Source organism: Neopsephotus bourkii, unplaced genomic scaffold, assembly GCF_033783945.1.
Source record: "Neopsephotus bourkii isolate Nb327-2 ecotype Australia unplaced genomic scaffold, CSIRO-AGI_Nbou_v1 NB_379, whole genome shotgun sequence".
NCBI classification, from domain to species: domain Eukaryota; kingdom Metazoa; phylum Chordata; class Aves; order Psittaciformes; family Psittacidae; genus Neopsephotus; species Neopsephotus bourkii.
In genome coordinates this window covers 1,062,809-1,082,259 of record NW_026900884.1, presented here as the reverse complement: position 1 = coordinate 1,082,259, position 19,451 = coordinate 1,062,809, and the positions used below count along the sequence as shown (strand labels likewise).

At 34.8% G+C, this 19,451-nt stretch overlaps 1 protein-coding gene across 4 annotated transcripts in view; it reads right to left on the bottom strand.

The window, feature by feature from the left end:
* Positions 1 to 594: 594 nt before the first annotated feature.
* The window catches only part of MYOF (myoferlin), a 73,126-nt gene continuing 54,269 nt past the window's right edge, over positions 595 to 19,451 (bottom strand). For 2 of the 4 annotated variants that reach the window (XM_061348964.1, XM_061348965.1), the window contains 22 exons: positions 19,325 to 19,402; positions 17,390 to 17,571; positions 17,139 to 17,297; positions 16,870 to 16,968; positions 16,405 to 16,566; positions 15,716 to 15,881; positions 15,021 to 15,097; positions 11,016 to 11,114; positions 10,348 to 10,473; positions 9,411 to 9,566; positions 9,209 to 9,300; positions 7,640 to 7,810; positions 6,941 to 7,089; positions 6,574 to 6,713; positions 5,545 to 5,633; positions 5,364 to 5,459; positions 4,634 to 4,775; positions 4,233 to 4,332; positions 3,120 to 3,313; positions 1,957 to 2,066; positions 1,557 to 1,704; positions 595 to 1,128 (listed from right to left, as the gene is read on the bottom strand). In XM_061348964.1, the coding sequence (XP_061204948.1) occupies positions 1,093 to 1,128; positions 1,557 to 1,704; positions 1,957 to 2,066; positions 3,120 to 3,313; positions 4,233 to 4,332; positions 4,634 to 4,775; positions 5,364 to 5,459; positions 5,545 to 5,633; positions 6,574 to 6,713; positions 6,941 to 7,089; positions 7,640 to 7,810; positions 9,209 to 9,300; positions 9,411 to 9,566; positions 10,348 to 10,473; positions 11,016 to 11,114; positions 15,021 to 15,097; positions 15,716 to 15,881; positions 16,405 to 16,566; positions 16,870 to 16,968; positions 17,139 to 17,297; positions 17,390 to 17,571; positions 19,325 to 19,402 (2,771 nt within the window). In that variant the 3' untranslated portion in view covers positions 595 to 1,092. Of the gene's footprint in view, positions 1,129 to 1,556; positions 1,705 to 1,956; positions 2,067 to 3,119; positions 3,314 to 4,232; positions 4,333 to 4,633; positions 4,776 to 5,363; positions 5,460 to 5,544; positions 5,634 to 6,573; positions 6,714 to 6,940; positions 7,090 to 7,639; positions 7,811 to 9,208; positions 9,301 to 9,410; positions 9,567 to 10,347; positions 10,474 to 11,015; positions 11,115 to 11,229; positions 11,242 to 13,501; positions 13,559 to 15,020; positions 15,098 to 15,715; positions 15,882 to 16,404; positions 16,567 to 16,869; positions 16,969 to 17,138; positions 17,298 to 17,389; positions 17,572 to 19,324; positions 19,403 to 19,451 lie in introns of those variants that run through there. The other 2 variants (XM_061348967.1, XM_061348966.1) reach the window with 2 other exon arrangements.

Genomic DNA, 19,451 nt, shown 5'->3' with positions numbered 1-19,451 from the left:
ATATTCAGAGCTAGACTTCTGCTTTGTCCTGCCATAAAAGTGAGGTGGAATCCCAGAGTATAACCTGATTTTCAATGCAGATTATATTTTACTGTGCCTAGAGAGAGGAGACTGAGGCCAAATGAAACACTTTCCATGTGCAGATCACATTTCAAATGAGGGTTGAATCTGGGTTGTGTATCCTCTTATGTATGTTTTGATTCAAGGTCACCTCTAAACATAAGCAGCATAGTGAAATTATTCAACAAATTTATGTATTGGTTTCCTAATTAATGACAAAATTCATTAGAACTTTGTGCAGAAGTTATTTCCTTGTTTTTCACTGTAAAGATAACAGTAAAATACCTTCAACTCCAGGTTTGTGGCCTTACATCCTCTGATACACACTTTACAATATGTGATGCATCGTAGTTTCGCAATAGATAAAGAAAACTGGAAACTTGCATATTACTTGTAGATAAGTTTATTTAAACATTTGTAAATCATAAGTAAACATAAGTAAACAGTATCATTTATTTCTATGTGCATGCAGTTGTTGTCAAGATACAGATCTGAGTTGTCAAGTCTACAGTGCAGTAAGTAAGCAGCATGATGAAAACTTTTCTAGAAACAATGTCTCACCCTTCTTTCATTGCACTATGAGGTTTATTTGGTACACATAGTTTGGTATACGTAATTGTAAGTAGTGCTTGTTTTTCATTAAGTAAAAAGCAGCATTTCGAAGTGTGCCTAGTAGAAAGGAATTCTCAAATGGAAGCATCCATTAAAAAAAACAGCAAGAGCAGGCAGTCTCCTGAGTGATTTTTATGAAAAATCTAGTTTAAAAGCAAGGAAGTCAGAACTTTACCATGTGTAGATACTACTGAAGTAAAAAAAAAAAGTACATGAAATGTGAGGGAGTTTATCTTTTGTTTTTTAAGGACACCTCTCATGACCTCTTGAACCTTGGCTAACCTTGGTTAAATTCTTACTTATCTATTTTACAGTTCCAAATACTAGCAGATGAAAAGAATGAAGAGCCTTGCTGAATTTGGTCCATGGCCTGAGGCAAAACCTCGTTACTATTTAAAAAGATGAAGTAAAAACTCTTCTTTAAATTGGTTTCACAATCTTCATTGACAAATAGTTCTGTGGGGGAGCAGGGAAGAAACAATAGAGGTAAAAAGATGTACACAAAATACTGAAGTGTATTTTCAGTGACATTTAAGATACTAAAATAGATCAGAATATATTCAAGGCATGGTAATTTCAGTTAAAAGACAGTAAAAATGAGTAAGATATTTCAGATTTCTGAAATCCAGAGTTTAGACCAATTTCTAGTCATGTAGGATATTAACAAGCCTAAAGCACTTGTTTGCTCCATCTATTGGTTAGTTTTAACATAAATTTTAATCGTTTCTTAATAAAAATCAGTTGAAATTGTTTATACCTATAAGGATACAATCCCTGCCTCCCTGCTAAATCTTGTCTGAGCAAGGAGAGTGTCCTGTTGATGACTCAGATATAAGCTAGCTTCATACTACAGCTGAAGAACAGAAACATGGAAAAATTCTTACCGGCAATGAGTAGAGGAGTACTGCTACAAACAAGAGTAAAATCAGCAAGATGATAAGGCCCAGAAAAAGCCATTTAAACCTGCGCCACACAATAAATTTCATTGTCTTGCAGGGATTTGTAAACCAAAGGAAGGAAGTGTCTGGCCGGCTGTGTTTTGAAAGAAACAAATATTACTCATAACTATAAAAACAATAAATACTTATGCATGAACGTATAGCACATGGAAACAGTCTGGTTTGGAGTTTGAATAAAACATGGATAGTTTTGTAATGTAAGACAGCAGCTTTGGTAAATGTGTGCCATTAATACTGAAACCATCTTGCATTTTATCTTATGCTTGTTAAGAACATCACAGTAGCTAGATATATTTCTGAAACTAGTGGGAGAAGAATATCTTACTTTGGTAGATCTAGTTTGGGGTTCATGTTGGGTTCATCTCTTCCTTTACCAGCTGGCCTTTCCTCAGCTTCTTTTTCATTGACAACTTCCAGTGTCATTTCAACTTTACCCTTCAGAAAACATATGGCATGAGACATACATCTTATCGAAGCAGCACTATTAGCACTTGTTTGGTACTTATACAACAGAGTTTGGGATCAGCTCATTGTGTTCATCTGGTTTTTTCCATTTCATTCTCAAAATACACTTATTTCTACACTGTGACACACAATGCAGTATTAGAAAATGACAAATAGAAAAAGAAAATAAATCACAGTACATAACATCATTCCACTAATTCATATTGTCTTAAGCAGTAGATTGTTTTTTTCCAACACAGCAAAACAAAACCAATTCTTCTCCTCTTTCAAGAACAATCCAAGGATTGCCTCTTTTTCCAAATGACTAATCATCTCATTATTGATATTGCCATGGCTGACAGATGTTTTTGAATATTTTTTCTCATTTATTAATTTCCAGTAATAAAGTTTCAAGGAAAAAGCATCATAAAGAAGAAGCAGACACACTTGAAAGGCTTAATATTCTAGCAAGTGATAAATACACATTTATATTCTTCATAGAACAGGTTAAAATGCTTTAGGTCTTCTAACTGTCCTCATCAACATGAAGCTAGTCAGAGTTCTCAGACTATAAATTATATTTGCTGTGTACAAAAATCATAGGATTACAGAATAATTAGAGTTGGAAAGGATCTTAAGATGCTTTGCAGTTAAAACTTTTTTTTTCTGTAGTGTTTAACACATTTAGGTTGTCTCATATTTCCCTAAGCAACAATGTGACAAATTCATTCACACACAAACACTATTGGCTGCTTTGGTGAGATGATATGACTCAACCTGATACCAGGGTCCTTTGAATTAAATGGAATTAAACCCAAAATAAATAAATTTAAGTATTGAGCTCATACTTTAAAACAAACAAACAAATTGCTAATAAAGCAAAATTTCTAAACCTGTGCATGGAATGTTTTCTTTACTCCTCCTCCATCTATCCCCTGAAAGCTAATAGCTACACAGGGGATTTTTTACAGTCTTTCTTTGTAATTTGAAAAGCAAGGTAAGCACATTTTAAGTACTTTTAAAAGAAGGAGGTAATAATCATACCGCTAAAACACGGCAGCCATCCTTTTCAACATAACATGGCCACCATCCTTTCATGGATTTCTGTTCAAAGAGAGAGGCGATCTTGGGTGCCTTCTGAGAACTGTCTTCCTTGTATTCTGGAATCATGTCTATATTGCACTTCTCTGGAACCTTTGCTGGAATGATTGTTTTATGTAAATCAAGTTCCACAAAGCCTAGGAGATGGATAAAAAAATAAACACTGCATAACAAAACCAACTATACAGCAGAGTGGTTCAACATCAACCTTTCCTATCTCCAAACAGTGTCATACAGGAAAAGCAATCAACATACACATTATGTTCTTGTTTGTCTAATCATGTTGTGAAATAGAGAAGTGGAACACATAAGGCTGTTTTTATGACCATCTTGCTAGTGTTCAGAGTGCTGGTGGTGCTAAATTGGAATTGGCAAGCTCTCGTCCCCCTTTTTTAATGCAAGACCACTTTATTTTTAATAGAGGTGTGGGGTTTCTTTCCCCCACACATCTAAACAGTAGATATTCAAATACAACAAGGTTATACTAATGTAATTTCTGATGGTCAAATGCATGATTTAGCTGACTTTAACAAGGGTTATAAATCAATAAATTGTTTTCAGATTTCAAGGCCTATATGGTTTGCATGTAGGCTAAGGACTTCAGAGCTGTTTTAATACAGGGCAAAGAATCTTCTGCAGAGAAATATCTGTATAAGAATGTATTAATAATGGTGTGAAGTAGAATTAACAATGGCATGAAGTAGATTGCTTAACCTAAATTACAGCCTTATATAAACACTTTTACTTAAAACTGAAGTATTCTTCTTTTAAGCAATACTACTTAAAGATAGAAGCAAAGTAATTTCCATGCACTTTATAATTTCATGGTCTTTGTGACAGGGTTTACCTGAATGAGAGTATTTTGGTATCTATCTGTAAAGTAGCCCTTTTCTGAGAGAATATACATGCATTCATTCATGAGCACAAGTAACCCTCCACCACACGGGAAAAGAGAAGTGTATTTGAATGCTCAGTGGCTCACTTTGTAAACCTAATCCTTATGTGACAATTGAAAATGACATTGAGACAATATTTTTTTTTCTTTTGAATTCTTACCCAAATAGTCATCCAAGGAGAACTTGTCATTATCCCATATCTGAATGATCAGTTTGGGTGGGATTCTGAACTCTGTCTTGTCAAGACTCCAGAAATGCTCCTAAGATTTAAAAAAAACCAAACACCAAACAAACCAAACCAAGCATGTTTTTAAAATTACAGAAATTCAAAGCTGTGGTCTGTTAGTACTTGTGAATTCTGGGGTTGGAGGTAAGAGGCGACTGCTGTTTGTTGCCCATTTGGTGTTCCTGGCTCAGGGGCAAAATTTAATCAGTTCGCAATAGCAGTTTGAGAAAGGTATGCAGATCTGAGCCAAAACATCTCTTTCAATATATAGGTACAAAATTACCAGACTAACTACAATTTGTATTCTAAATATTGAAATCTTTAGAAATGCTTACCTTTTTGGAAACTACACACAGTTGTTCAGCTGGGAGATAGTCAAAAGGAAAAACAAATCTCCAGTTAAAGTTCCCTTCACCATCCAATGATCGGTAGTGAACATCGGTTTTCTGTTTATTTTCTTCATTTCCAGGCATCCATCTACAAATACAGATAGAGGCGTCTGCTGTTTGTATGGAGCTACATCGATGCTTGTTTGTACTGTAACCATGTCATTAAGTGGTTCAAACAAGCCGTTAAGAGTTGCCCACAGAGGGCTAGAGTGTCACACCTTTTCTCAGATTCGTTCTACTTTGGCATTGTAAATGGGAACATCTGAACTGAATTTCTGATCTGCCAGTACTGTGTCAGTGCTGAGTTGTTGGCAGACTTTTTTACTTCTTTTTAAGGAGGAATTAGATCAATAGTCTATTTTTCTAGATTTCTATTAATTTTTCAAATTAAGACTAGGAAATGTAAAGGTAAGAATTCAGATTATACAGCACCAAAGCTAACTTCTCTTTGTTATTTGCTTCCTTTTTCAAGAGATGAACTTCTGGGACCTTTCAGTGCATGCTCTCATGCTTTATCTTACAATACTTCTGTACTCTGATGTTACCACTATTTCGAAGGCTGTAGTGTGCATTGACTTGGCTGAACCAAAGCATCTTTGGAACCCATAGTCTAGGGATTCTCAGGACATGCTGAATATCATTCGTTTGTAAATTTTACATGACAGGATGCTCCTACCCCTTCACATAAATGTCACTCATTTCTTCCCCTGTGATGCTCTTTTCATCCAGAAGGACATCTTTGGTGTTCCAGACAATCACCCGCAAGACGTACCTAAGGGAGAAGATATTTGGAGAAAGAAAATTGAATTGCCTTTGTCAGGGCTGTCACATGGTGTGTAGTATATACAGACACTCACTTCTTGGCTTTTCGAGGAGCAATGTTGAAGGGAGGGCCTGGCGGTCCTAAGCTTTTGGGGAAAACATCAACCCACATCTGGAGCTTTCCCTGTAGCAGTGGAGAAGATGGATGAGAGATTGTTCGTCGCATACGGGTTTGTCATGATAATTCTACAGAACTGCTTATTGACACGCAAAGTACTAATTTTAGCCACAGAGCAGACCTTACTTGTTACCAGTGTCAGAACTTTGAGAGACTTCAGATAGAAGCATGTTCTATAAGCTTTTCAAGTGAACAATGCCAAGGATTCAGTAGATGGTAGGGATGTTAATTCCTAGTGAAGTCAGTGCAAGTTCGGTGCCTAAATAATTCTCATTCTGTAGGCACAAGTTTCTGTTCTCTCAGAGGTAGCATAAAGTACAGTGTCATACATGTGGCTGTTAAGTTTGTTGTTAGTGGCTTACCCAGTAATAGCTGATTAGTTTCCTTAACTAGACTGAAGTAAGGCAACCAACTGCAGATTTGACATGCTATTTCAAATGCAAGCTCCTTTTTTTTTTTTGCAGGTAAGTTTTCTAGTTGATGCAGAAACTTTCTTAAACAACTACTGGTGAGTCAATAAATGCTAGAAAACAAATGTCAGCCTTTGTGCCTTTGTAATAGGGAGGTCTAGTGTAAGACTTTATCACCTCTGGACTTTGTAGAAAAATGAAAAGTTTGGTCTAATTTGTTGAATGTAGCTACAAAACTCTTGAACCAGGCTGTCTGCTTTACCGTTGGTGAGGCATTAAATACATATTCCAGGTTATTTCAGTAACAAATAAATAAATAAGTCTTCCTCAATTTCGACTGTCAGTGCTTAAGGTGTCATTTGGGGGTTTTAATGGCAGAATATTACTGCATTTTGTTATGTTTGTAAATTAACCTGCAATATTAATCTGTAGCCCTCTTCCCCCTGAGTCATACTACTCTGTTGACAACACAATATAAATGTGGAAGTGCTCCATTTCCGTATTCAAGAAACCAGAAGTAAACTGGTTCATAGTACCTGGGAGATGTTGGGCTGGAAGGTGCTATATAAAGTCCTTGTCTCCACATGTTCAGGTACCAAACCCTGGGTTCTGAGGATATGAAGGGCTAGCCGCTCTTCACCTGGGCCAAGATGCTGATGCAAAATTTTGTTAGCTTCTGTAATAAAATAAGCCAAAAAAAACCAGGGGGTCATAAACCAGAATTTGCATTTGAACTTTAAAAAAAATGTAAAACTAGGTATTTAAAAATGAGGAGAAAACTGTGCTCAATGTTAAAAAAAAAAAATCAAAGGTTTTGTCTAATTGTCCATAATAATTGAAAGATTTTATATTTGTATCAATATGAATTTAAGACAGAAATATAAAATAAATGAACTAGCTTACCAGCTTCCTCCAAGGTATAGTCTCTTCCCCCGTAGTTAATCCTTCTACCATTGTCAGAGAGGACTGGAGGAGCATAGCCTTTAAACCTGGCTACATTTTGCAGTAGCTGAGTTGGTTTTAGTTGATCACGCCAGGTATTAACACCTGAACTTTTAGGAAAGCAACAGGAACACATCCTAAAATTATTCACTATCCAGGGCATTTACACGTCATGTAAAATGTATTTATTAAACTAAATCAGAAAGGGCAGCCGCTGTAACTGCCTACACTGAGGCCAGTTGAGTTTGATACAATAACATAATTTTGTACAAGCTCAATTAATTACCTTCCAAGACAGAGTGCCTTTTTTTTTTTTTTTTCCATATATGAAAATAATTTACACCAACAAATGTTTTCATATTTATTTCCAGGAGTAGTTCAGAAAATTCTGTTAAGTGTGTGTTTGCTGGATAGGAATAACACACATTACCATATAAAATTAAAATGTTTGACATCACGGTTTTCAGTCAAGGCTTTTCTGAAGACTTTGCAGCTTAAGTTGGAATTCAGATGACAGAGTGAGCCCAGCAAACACCCATGAGAAGCCCTAGCATTGTTTTTCTCACCATATAATTAAGATGAAAGAAGCCTAGATTTTTTAGAGAGACTCAGTACTAGATGTCACAGATAAAGATTTGTCAATAGACAAAAATGACTTACATCCAGTATTGCTGGGGGATGCCACAGTGAGATCCGTAACGAGAAAGGAATCTGTTCTCAAGATCAATTATGGTTTCACCCACTTTTTCATCACGTGTCAAGGTGTCATAGTCATAGACTGAAATTTTCAGATCCTTTTCTTGAGGCAAAAAGCAGCTGAGTTCATACATTCTAGACACAAAAATATCCAGTTAACACCACTGCTCTTCTGAGCAATGTTTTTTATTTTTAAACTAAAAAACCAAAACCAAACAAAACCCAAACAACCCAAACCCTTAAAAAATATAATGCCTTTTTAGTTTATGTTTAAGCCTTTACAAGATATGAAAGGGATGCTTGAAAACCTAGTAAGTCTAGTAGTCATTACCACTCATGCTCAATTTTTATTTGAACTTATTTATAATTCCATTTGTACTCCTATATATATTACGTCACTCCTTTCTGCACAAAGTATTACTGAGATGTTTTCAGTGTAGCAGCTTGAATTGGGACTGAGAAAGAAAGCAATGTGGCTCTGCCAGCTAGTCTGTAAAAAGGGTGGATGTTCAATCCATAGTTTCTGTATGATTAGAAAGTTTTATATTTTTCTTTTGCTACAATACAAACACAGTTGGAGCCTTAAAAAAAATGCTGTTCAAATGCTTAGCTTCTATGACTGGAAGGGATTACTCTGTCATCTAGTTGTCAAAACAGACTGTAGAGCTTTCTCAAATTCTCCAAATTTACTTTCTAGATATGCAGCCTCATGGCTTCTACTGCTGCTGAGTCCATCACCCTTGAGGTAGAGTATCCCACGGTTAATTATTCCTGGCATCTTTTTTGGTTGTTTGTTTATTTCTAGTCTTTTTAAATTTGGCTTCCAGAATAATTCTGAAAAAACTTGAAATTTTGAAGGTACTTTGTACCTGTAATCAAGTCTCTTTGCTGTCTCTTTCATTCCATGATTTGAACAATTGAAATCTTGTAGCATGTCACTGCAAAGCATGCTTTCCAAGCTTTTTATAATCATTCTAGTCCTCCCCTCCCAAGTTTCTAATTTATCAGAATCCTCCTCTAATTCTGGACACCAAAACAGGCACAGAATTTAGTTAGTAATTATAAAGATGATGTAAGCTTTCTATTTCTAATTAGTATTTTTCTATTCATATATTTCAAAGACATCACTAGCCTTTGAAGGAAAGACTAATGTACTGGGAATACATGTTAAGATGATTACTCACTGTGACATCCAAATAGTTTTCAGTTGAAACTTCTTCCATATTCTATAAGTGTATTTTGTTGTTACTGTAAGCTTAACACAGGGTGGTTCATCCACTATTTATACACATACACACACACATTATTTGACTTCGTGCAATTTATTTCTGTGATACAGAAAACCTATAGTCTAGCCAAATGCCTGTGTAGTCCCTTGATTTCCAAGGGAAATGTCTTATGCAATTTTACTGCAGTTCACTGCCAGTATATAACCATGAATAGACCACTGGATATCTCAAACAATGCTTTATCTTAAAAAATAAGGAAACATTCTAAAATACAATAAATTGAAAACACAAAAAAGTTTGTTACCTGCCAAAAATTGGGTTGAGAGTGTTAGGCACATAATTATCTCTATCTTCAATGACTTTTTTGCTTAGGGATATTTTTATATAAGGATCACACTGTTTAAAATAAGAAAAAAATGTAAAGAAATGGTTATCAAGACCAACTTCATTTGAAATATACCACATCAGAGTTAGCTCACAGACATTCCAAAAGCAAAATGTCTCACCAGCCCATTATTATCCTGGGGTTGAAGCTGCAAAGCTCGAACAATATAAATTCGCACAATACACTCCTGAGGCCCACTGTCTGGTAGCTCACGGAACTGGCGAGGAGGAGCTGGAATAGTGGGATCATCAGGTAATGCATAGATTTTAAAGGATCCCTAAAAAATAATACAAGGGCTCAGTCAATATAATGTAGAAAAGTCATTCTGCTAGGTTTGAGGGGTTTTTTTATATTTATCCTACACATAAACAGTCTGTTTTATAAAGAATAGCAAAATTATAGCTTGATCCAAATGTTATAGCTTGAAGTCTTTTGTTTCACTTTAGTGGGTTTTGCATAAGACTTACTACACAGCTAAGGTTATACCCTTGGTCACTTTAAATCAATACAGCTGCTTTGATTTCAACACAACTACCCAATTTGCTCCAGCTGAGAATATGTAACAAATACTTCATATTTATTTCCCTCTCCAAAAGTATAATTTAATGTTTGGTTGTATTTCCTGGTTTTGGAGGTTTTGGTTTTGTTTTCTTTTACATACCGGGTTAACATTATTATAATCTTTAGAAGGCACAGACACAGTGACAGAAATAATAAAAAATGTCTTTTCCAAATTCATTCTAGAAATGCACTTCACTCAGAACATCTGCAGGATGGGGAGGCTTTGTTTCACAGGTACCAGAGAAGACCACTTTAGCAGGGATGATAAATTATTTTAACTTAACAGGTATCAGGTTTAGTGTGAGTAATGTGTAGCTGTACCTTCCTTGGAAAAGAAGGGCCTGTACCTAGGCAGCTATGAGCATCTGTTGGCCCTATTAACACACGCATCCATATTTAACCTGCAATGCTTGCACGTAGACTTACTTAAATGATAGCCATGTACATACGAAAGACTGCATCTAGCATTCGGTTGTTGCCCATTATTTCAAATTTACCTTGAATTCCCCAACCACTGATGGATCATCACTGTCCTCAGATTTGCCTCTGTATAGTTTAAATGTATCACAGAAGTCTGTTAAGCTATGAAATTCAGGTACTTTTTCCAATTCACAGTCATACACCTTAAAAAAGAAGAAAAAGGAAAATTAAGGAAGTGCAGCTTATAAATTATCATACATATCGCCTCCACCACTGGCGCACTGCAAAGTATACTGTGTGTTTATTGGACTATCTTAAGAAACCAAAGCATTTGGAACTTCAACTAAAGAAAGCTCCAGATCCTCTGGGTTCGTACTTACTCAGTGTGCAGATTTATTTAGGATCTGCTTGGCACCCAAAGCAGTCAAGAGTAAGATTCCATTTGACTAAAGGTTAGATTAAATTTAATACATCTTTCAGTAACTGTAGTTGAGTAGAAAAGAAGCAAAGGTATCTTCTTAAGACCTTCATTTTAGCACATGAATTAGTAAGGGACCTTTACTAATGTTTAAAAGCACTAAAATGCTCTAAAATTTTATTTTTTTAAATTAAATTTTAAAATTTTTAGACAAATTTTAATTAAATTAAAATGTTCATAATTTTAATTTTTAGAGCATTTAAGAAAACAAAAGGCTTTGGGCCTATAAACATTGGGAATGCTAATTTATTTTATTCTGAATAATACCTTTAAGGTGTCATATCCTTTTGCAATATACTGTCCGCATTTTTCGTATTCTCCTACTGAAGCATAAAATTTGCTCCACCAATCAACTATTTCTTCCTCCTTAAAGAAAAGCAAATAAAAGCCTTTTATTGGGAGATAAAGCCTCTTTTATATCATGTTGTACAGCAGAAACAATGAACAGCTAAGCATACTAAAATACAGTAGTATACATTACCTTTTCCGTAAGCTGCGCATGAGGATCAATTCATAAAAAAAAAAAAAAAGCAAAATAAAAACAATGGTAAGAATATGATCTGTAGAATTGCATACAGTTAAATATGCTTTAAAAGGTTAGATTTTTGCATATAGTATGTATGTAAGGTAAGTTAGTAACATCAATAATTTATAAATACTTTTGAAGCCTATTTGGACACCATGTGTTTTAAGTTTTTCTATTTTGCTGCTGTATGTCCTAGATATTAAACTGGAGCATATATGTATAAAAATTTAAAAAACCAAGTTCTCAGGACTCTGAGACATTATCGCCCTGTGCTTTCTTCTTTACCTAACAAAGCAAAACGGAGAGAAACTTGATTTTCTTTTTGTATCATTGCAGTGTTACACTCTGGATTCTATTGATTGATTTCCTCAGTAGCATCATTCCCTGCTTTAGCCATGGTTGCAGAGAGCACTGGATTGGATTTATTTGAGATGAAAAATGTTTTTAAGAGCACTTACAAAACTAAGTCTATTCGAGGCATTCTTTTCCAAATAAATTTCACATACATAAAATTAATGAGATATTTTTGCCCTTTTTGAATATTTACTTCTTTATAAAAAAAAATCTGAATGTTCAACAGCCTTTTCCCTTTTCCTTCTACTACTGTTTATTAATTGTTTACAAGCTGTGGATTTTCAGGAGTCTGAAAAATAGTGAAGAATTATAAAGCACAGTAGCAACCAGCATATGTGTCTATAATTTATCTACATAAGTGTAATAATCTGCACAATCCAAAATGCTTCACCTGTTAAATCACAGATACCATAATTATGACCCAATAATCCCTTAAGAGCAAGCATCATGCATCCCTGTTTCGAGGCCAGGATTAGCAAGTGTCATTTGTGCTAGTGTTGATAGTGTTTTTTTACCATACCTTGTGCTTTAATTTAAAGGCATAATCCATCAATTTTTGTGCAAAGCAGAAGAAATATGCAAACATTTCATGAATACAAGACAAATGCATCAATTGTCAGGACATCATTCTGGTATATCCATTTACTCCCATTTCTATTCTGTAAGTAATTGTCTTGCTGAGAGGCTATCCAGCAAGACTGGACAAAATACAAGACTGTATTTTTGTAGTCTTGTCTAACTTCAAATCAGAAATACACCATAACTCCATTCACATTTGATTGGGATTGTCAGATTATCTAAAGGCAACTGAAGTGATTTATTCTGAGAAACCACGTCATTAGTGATTTGCTAAACTTCGAGGCAGAATTTATGAGGTAATGTTGAATATTTTGCCATATTTAAATCTGACTTTGTTTAAACAGTGGTTTATAATGCTGACAGCATGAAGGGTAGCTTGCATAATTATGCAATAATAATTTAAATTCCCAATTTAAAGCTTTTTTACAAAATATATTATGTAGAGCTCTGAATCTTTCATCAAAGCATAGTATTGGAAGAATTTAAATTAGGCTTTGTGAGTTTATGCTTGGTTTTGTTTTTCCCTTGATATACCTTCAAATGTCTCTTCAAATTAAGCACTTGGTAGTTTTGGAAAAAAGAGGTTAACAAAAAACCTGAAACCTTAAAGCTGTCTTTAAAAATTCCCAAAGCAAAAGATGACTCTTCAATATTTTGGTATTATTGTTGCTAAAAGTTGTAAGCAGGATGTGCTCACAGAATGCCAAAAGACAGAATGAAACACCATACGATTAGTTTGAGATTTTGGAGTGAAATATTCACATGGTAAAGATGAGGTAACAGTTACTGTCTTTTTTTTTTTTTTTAATCAGTGACTTTGTAAATTGTTACACATGAAATTTTTGAGACGCTAACATTGAACTATCAACTCTCTGAACATCTTGAAAGTATGGAAAAGAATTAAGAGATACAGTGGGTCCCTAGAAAAGTTAAAATTAGAATTTTATTTACCGTAGATTTATTTTATTCTCCAGGAAGTAGGCTTTGAAACAAAGTTAAATAGTGTGGCTAAAGAATGCCTGTTGATTTTGGTGCTTTTAAAAAGCTGACAAAGAAAGACCATAAGGATTTAACAGTTCATACATATTGTACACGCATAGCAAGACTTTTTGAAGAAGGATACCTTAATATTAGTAACTAATCATACTAGACTTAGGAGCATCATCTCCTCCAAAATCTCTCTATGGAATAAGTGCCAAGAAAAGCCCAGCCTCATGACCACATCACATCAATATTCTTCCCCCATCCAACCCTATTCTGGTCATCTCCATGCATTAGCTTGGTACATACATACATGCACTGTTGTTGGAGAAGCCATTTTGCTGAGTGCTGTTGACATACTGCTTAAACACTGGAAATTGGAATGTAATTGATGAAATTTTGGCATTTTGTGTCCTCAGGATGTTCTCTGCATATCACTTACACTTTCCACAGTTGTACTTATTTAAATTTGAATTATTTGGAATATTCTTTCCTCTCTCAGATGGATGCTATCACTGTATCTAGTGTTATAAAATATGTGGCTCATACATTGGTCAAACTCTAAAAGAAACTGTTTCACTTTATGTAGCATTTAAAAATTTACACTTTACAGTTGAAATCAACTACACAAATTCAATCATTTTTGCCAGTGAGTTCAAAGTGCTCTTTTCTGTATTTTCTAAATCTCTTAATTTTTTTAAAGAAAATAAATAAAAATTCTCTGTGGCAGTTATAAAGTATTTATATTAGAACAGAATGCCTAATTCAGATAAAAGTTAGAGACTGCTTTAAATTAAATATTAGTAACAGTTTACATGTATGATGAAAGTAAATACAAGAATATGGTCTATGAGATATTTAAAGTCTGAAAATAATGGCATGAAGATAAAGAAGAAGAAATTAAGGAGGAACAGTGCAATCAATAATATATTCAAATAGCAGTGAGAGTTCAAAAGTTTAAATTCAGTAGTATTTACTTTTGGACCTCTGTAACAAAATAAAAAATTCTGCGTTTCTGAAAAGTCAAAGTTGGGGGTTAAGAGCCCGCAAAACTGCCATATTAAAGGGCATAACTTTTGTGCTTCCTTTAAAATAACAGCCCATCAGAAATTTATGAAAACACTTTCTACACAAAGGGAACATTTTGCAGTCTTAAATGAAAAATTTTCCTTGAAAATGTTCTATCTGGAAGTTGTCTTCATTCACGTTTCAACTCAAAAGTAAAATTCTGCAAGCTGAATTATTTTTTACCTGGAAAGTAAAACTGTATTGTAGTGGTCCTGAAAGAATCAGAGCAGTACAGAGATTCACAAGGCACAACAGAAAAGGAAAGAAAAGATGTGTTAGTGCAGAAAAAAAAAGTTTCAGTGGTATCAGTTTTGGAAAACTTCATGTAAGTCATGAATGTGATAAAATGAAAGGCTGAAGGTCTGTGTTACCATGGCTTTGGTTCTGTACCCACCAAAGCATACACCTCCTTCTAGAGCCTTGATTTGTAGCTGCTCAGTCTGTGCAAGACCAGGCTGCTATTACCATTGCCAGTGGATAACTGGGTAATGTTCTCTCATATGCTGTCAGTAGCTATTGGATAAGTGAATTCATTTTAAAGCTACTGGGTGAACTTTACCATGCACAAAAAGCTATAGTTTTATGTTTACTATATGAAAACAGAAGTTAAAATTATTAACATATTTCCTTTGCTTTCTTGTCACAAAGTAACCATCTGGCTTTCCAGAAGGTTGCATACATTTCTGACAGTTTTCTGTCTAGATAGTTTCTCAGAAATCACAGATCTAAAGAAGAAATTCAAGTATCAGGTTTCAAAAGATTACCTGTGCTGTTAGGAGCGGCTGGGTGTCTTCCATTTCAATTACTGTATCCTGGCGAGGTGCAGCAGAGAGTAGACTAACTGTAAGCCAAAAATCTTATTAAGGCAATATGATGTAGGAAAAATAATTTACTAAACATTTTTGTCAGATCTGAAATCCAAACAGTTACAGAAGATGCAAAATAATTCACTGGCTGTACATTTGATCCTCTAAGGAAAGCAATTAGTTGCCATTTTCTGCTAAAAATATACAATATATTTTTGTGCAGTATATGCAAACATTTCTCAAACATATAGAATAAAAAAATTTACTAAAACTTAGAAAATATATATAGAGAAATATCAGCACTGTGTTCAGAGCGTTCTTGCTGGAATACTGGATCATTACTTTGGCACTCAGTGGAGGGGTAATCTGCAGGCGGTTGAATTCCAAGTTGATGCTAAAGAGGAACTTCAGGGAACGAGCATACTAAGTCCGAGGCCTTGCCTTTACCTCCTGTCCTCTTATGCTTCACAGAATATTGCACTAATTAATACTCTGAGTTAGATTCTTATTTTTCGCTTTCAGATCACATTATCTCCAAGGAAGTACACAACACAAGTTGGCTATTCACTAGTACCATAACAGAGTAAACACTGAAGATAGGTTATTCTAGCACCCTGTAAGAAACCAGAACTTTTCATTTTCCAGCTATCTACCTTTCAGTTGTGGTGCAATGTCTTCTTTAGTAGTGTAGGGGTCACAGCGAAAGCTTTCCAGTAAATTAATAGTACACTGTCCCACGATGGGCTTTCGTCCAAATGGTCTGTGGTCTATTACTTTTATAACGAGAGATGGACTGTACAACTCCTCTTTTGGCAAGAGCTAAAGATGAAAAGGTTAGTTTGTTTCCAATTCAAACAGAAGGAAAATTCAGAATAAAGATTCCCCCCCTAAATTAGAGCTGTTTCTTTAATATTGAACTTCCATGTTCTATGGCTGTATGGTGAATGAAAATTTCTAACCTTAGATTATGATTCAATAAAAGTCAGTAAGAATAATTTTAATTGCCTCAAATCTTGAACTTTCCTGACTCTTGCACAGCTCCCATCCTAGCTGTAGGTAAGTAGCCACACATGTACTGCAAAGGTAAATTGATGCCTTTTCAAATAAATATATACATAGTGTACTGGAGCGTATAAAAAAATTGTATAATTTATCAATGACTGTGCAAACATGTTTACATGATCTTTATTATCATTTTCAGGCTCAGTAAATTGCTCATGTTAAGACAAAAAAGCTGTGCAAGGTTTTCTGCTTATTCTTGCGTAACATATCCTTGACCTCTAAACGTATGGAAAAATTGATTTTGCTATAGGTAGCTAGTATATAGGGTTTTGCAACGTACAACTTTCATGAAGAGAACAGAAGATGGAAAATTTGGTGTCTTTTTGAGGTTTTTGATCACCACGGATTCCACCATTTCACCCCCGCATTCCACGATGAGACTCGGAGACATAACAGGGGCCAGTTGATAGTTTTTCATGTTCCGAAGCCCCCAGGCCAGAATCTGTAAAAAAAAATCCTATGTCAGCAGAAGTGAGTGAGATATCAATATCCTTACCATGATACTCAAAAAATAGGAAAGAAGAAATAAAGTCTTTAAAGTAATAAAATGTGACTGGCAAAATATTTCCAGCTCATCGTTCTAGGAAAGTTAATAGAAAAAAAGAAAATCAAAGACACTTAAAGAAAAAAATCCCCCATATTTCTCATTACAAAATATTTATTTTCTTGACACAAATACACAAATATACTATTTAGAGGATAAGATGACTGTATTTGCATTCAGGTAGTTTAAGAATAAACCAACCTCAACAGCAGTGAGTTGAACTACTGGTCTGATACCTTGAGGTACCATGTAAAGCTTTGGTGCTCTTTGGGATGGAAGAATTGGAAGGTTGGCACCAGCCTGTTAAGACACAAACATGAGTATTAATTTCTTTCATCTTCCTTAAATGAAATAACTTGTCTTAATATCAAGTATTAAGACAATTCTTCACATTATGGCTCACAGTGAAAGGGTATATATCATATTATACATGTGTACACACAAAAAAAGAATATCTAAGAAGTATATACCTTGTCTCTTAAAATAAGTTCTGCAGCAAAAAGAATGTCTCCACTAGCTTTGCCATTATTTATTACAGGATACCAGAGCAGTTTTGGTGTGATGTCCTCTTCTGGGATTAACTTGACCATAGGGGAACAAACGCTTCTTCCAAGGAATTCGTCTTTACCCTGCAACCAAAAATAGCAATCATAGACATTAATGTTATTCTCAATCAATACAAATAAACGAAAAACAATCAGAGTAAAAAGCATTCACCTACCACTTGGTCACTGTCAAAAAGTTCAATAACAACATTAGGTGGGTTTTGGGCTACTGTTTGTGGGTCCCCATAGATCTCAATTTCATTAAATATGAGAGTTTGATCCCATGTAGGATTTAGGGTTGAATGAATGATCTCAGTTGTTTTGCTTTGATGAAGGAAGGAAACATGAGCGTATGGATCTGAAATGTCATACAAAGATTAAAAGCATAGTGTTACAAACAAAACCCCGTAAGGCACACAGCACAATTTTATCAAATATGTTATTTTTCTTTTGTCATTAACAGTCCTATAAGCCATTCTATGTAAAACAAAAGCCCATACATGCACATAATTTACCTTTAATAGAGCAAATTCCATTGGATTACTAAACAGTTTCAATTAATAGCAATAAATGAAATCGATAAAACAGCTTGCAAATCAGAAAGAACCTGGAAACTAAAGTGAAACACTGGCTATACAAATCTCAAATATGGTCCACAGAAACATTTTTGTTGTTGTTGTCTCCACTGATACACAACTGTGCAGCCTCATAAATAACACAAAGACATAATTCTAGTTCTGACTAGTTGCCAGACAGCAAATGCTCCCAGGCTATATTGCTCAGATCAAGCTTTAGTTTCAAACATACTTATTTATAGCAACCTCTTCTTGTGAAACAGCTGAATAATTAAAGCCGTCTAGGCCCAGTGTTTGGCAGGTCTTTAAATCATCAAGAGCTCTGTAGAAGGTATCTGATGATGGTCATTAACATTTCCTGTACAAATTGTAATTACTAAGAACTAGGGGCTATTGTAAAGGTTATCTTTAGGTCAGTTTCAACAGCTTCTGGCTAGGTACCTGATCAGAGTTTTACAAAATTTGGCTAACTCTTCAAACTAGCTTTAGAGGAAAATAAAATGTAGATCTGCTAGTTTATTTGTGACTGCATCTTAATTCTACATATGCAAATTAGTGGCATTCATTATTGTTTTTTTGTATTGCTTTAAAGTGCTGCCCATTGAAGTAAGACCAAATACACACAGGCAGCTGTACAAAAAACACCTCATCGCAGAAAACAGCACTAAAATATCTATAGGTCTCTACCTTCTGTAACAAATTAACACATGCATTACACTTAATTATTAATGAAAACAGGGATAAAAAGAAGGTTGCAAATGGAGGTTGATGGACAAAGAAAATTCTGATCTGCCTATTTCATCTAGATCTTTGGCTGAACTTATTTAAAATGTAAAATCATATGCTTACAGAATCTAATTTCAATTTGCTCTCTGATTTCCCTGTGGAATTTTAATTCTAATTAGCAAAAAGTTAAATACTTGGTAACCTGAGTATTGAATTAGCCTGACTGCAAAGATGCCGAATGGATACAACACTGTTAGGAATGGATACAACACTCTTAGGAATACCTAAGAGGTGGAAATTAAAGGGCAACAGGTACACTTGTATAAACAAACGAAAGCCATACTTATTAGTAAGGCACAGTGTAGTTTTCTACAAGGTCATCCCAGTACTAATGAATATAAAATACTGAACACAGAGGCGCAATTGGTGACATAGCAGCTGACCAGCTTTCTTCATCCTTGTTTTTATGCAACCTTCCTTTAGGGCAGTTTAGGAACTGTACATAGGCTTTGGTTAGAAGGAGAAACTAAGGCATAGGGAAGGGATGGGACATGGAATTCAGACCTGTGTTCCCATTCCCATAATGGAAATTAATTGGCAGCAGCAGTTGCTGCATATTCAGAAATCTTCTTTTTGTTACAGTTTAGGGTACTAACCAAATCTGGATCATACGTAATGCAGCTGAGAATTTCTTTATGGTATAGTTTCAGCAGCACAGATCTTATGGATTTAAGATATTTTATAGATAATCAAGGTACTAGTTCATTGCAGAATTGGGTTTTCTCCACCATTAGCAGGATTTTTCCATACCTGAAAAACTGTCTTTGTCCAAAGCCATGAGGTTTCTTGCCTGGTAGACGTAACAGCGAAGATGGTAAGTATATACTCCTGTATCAAATAAATAAAGAGTACAACTGCATTATACATGCTTCTCTTC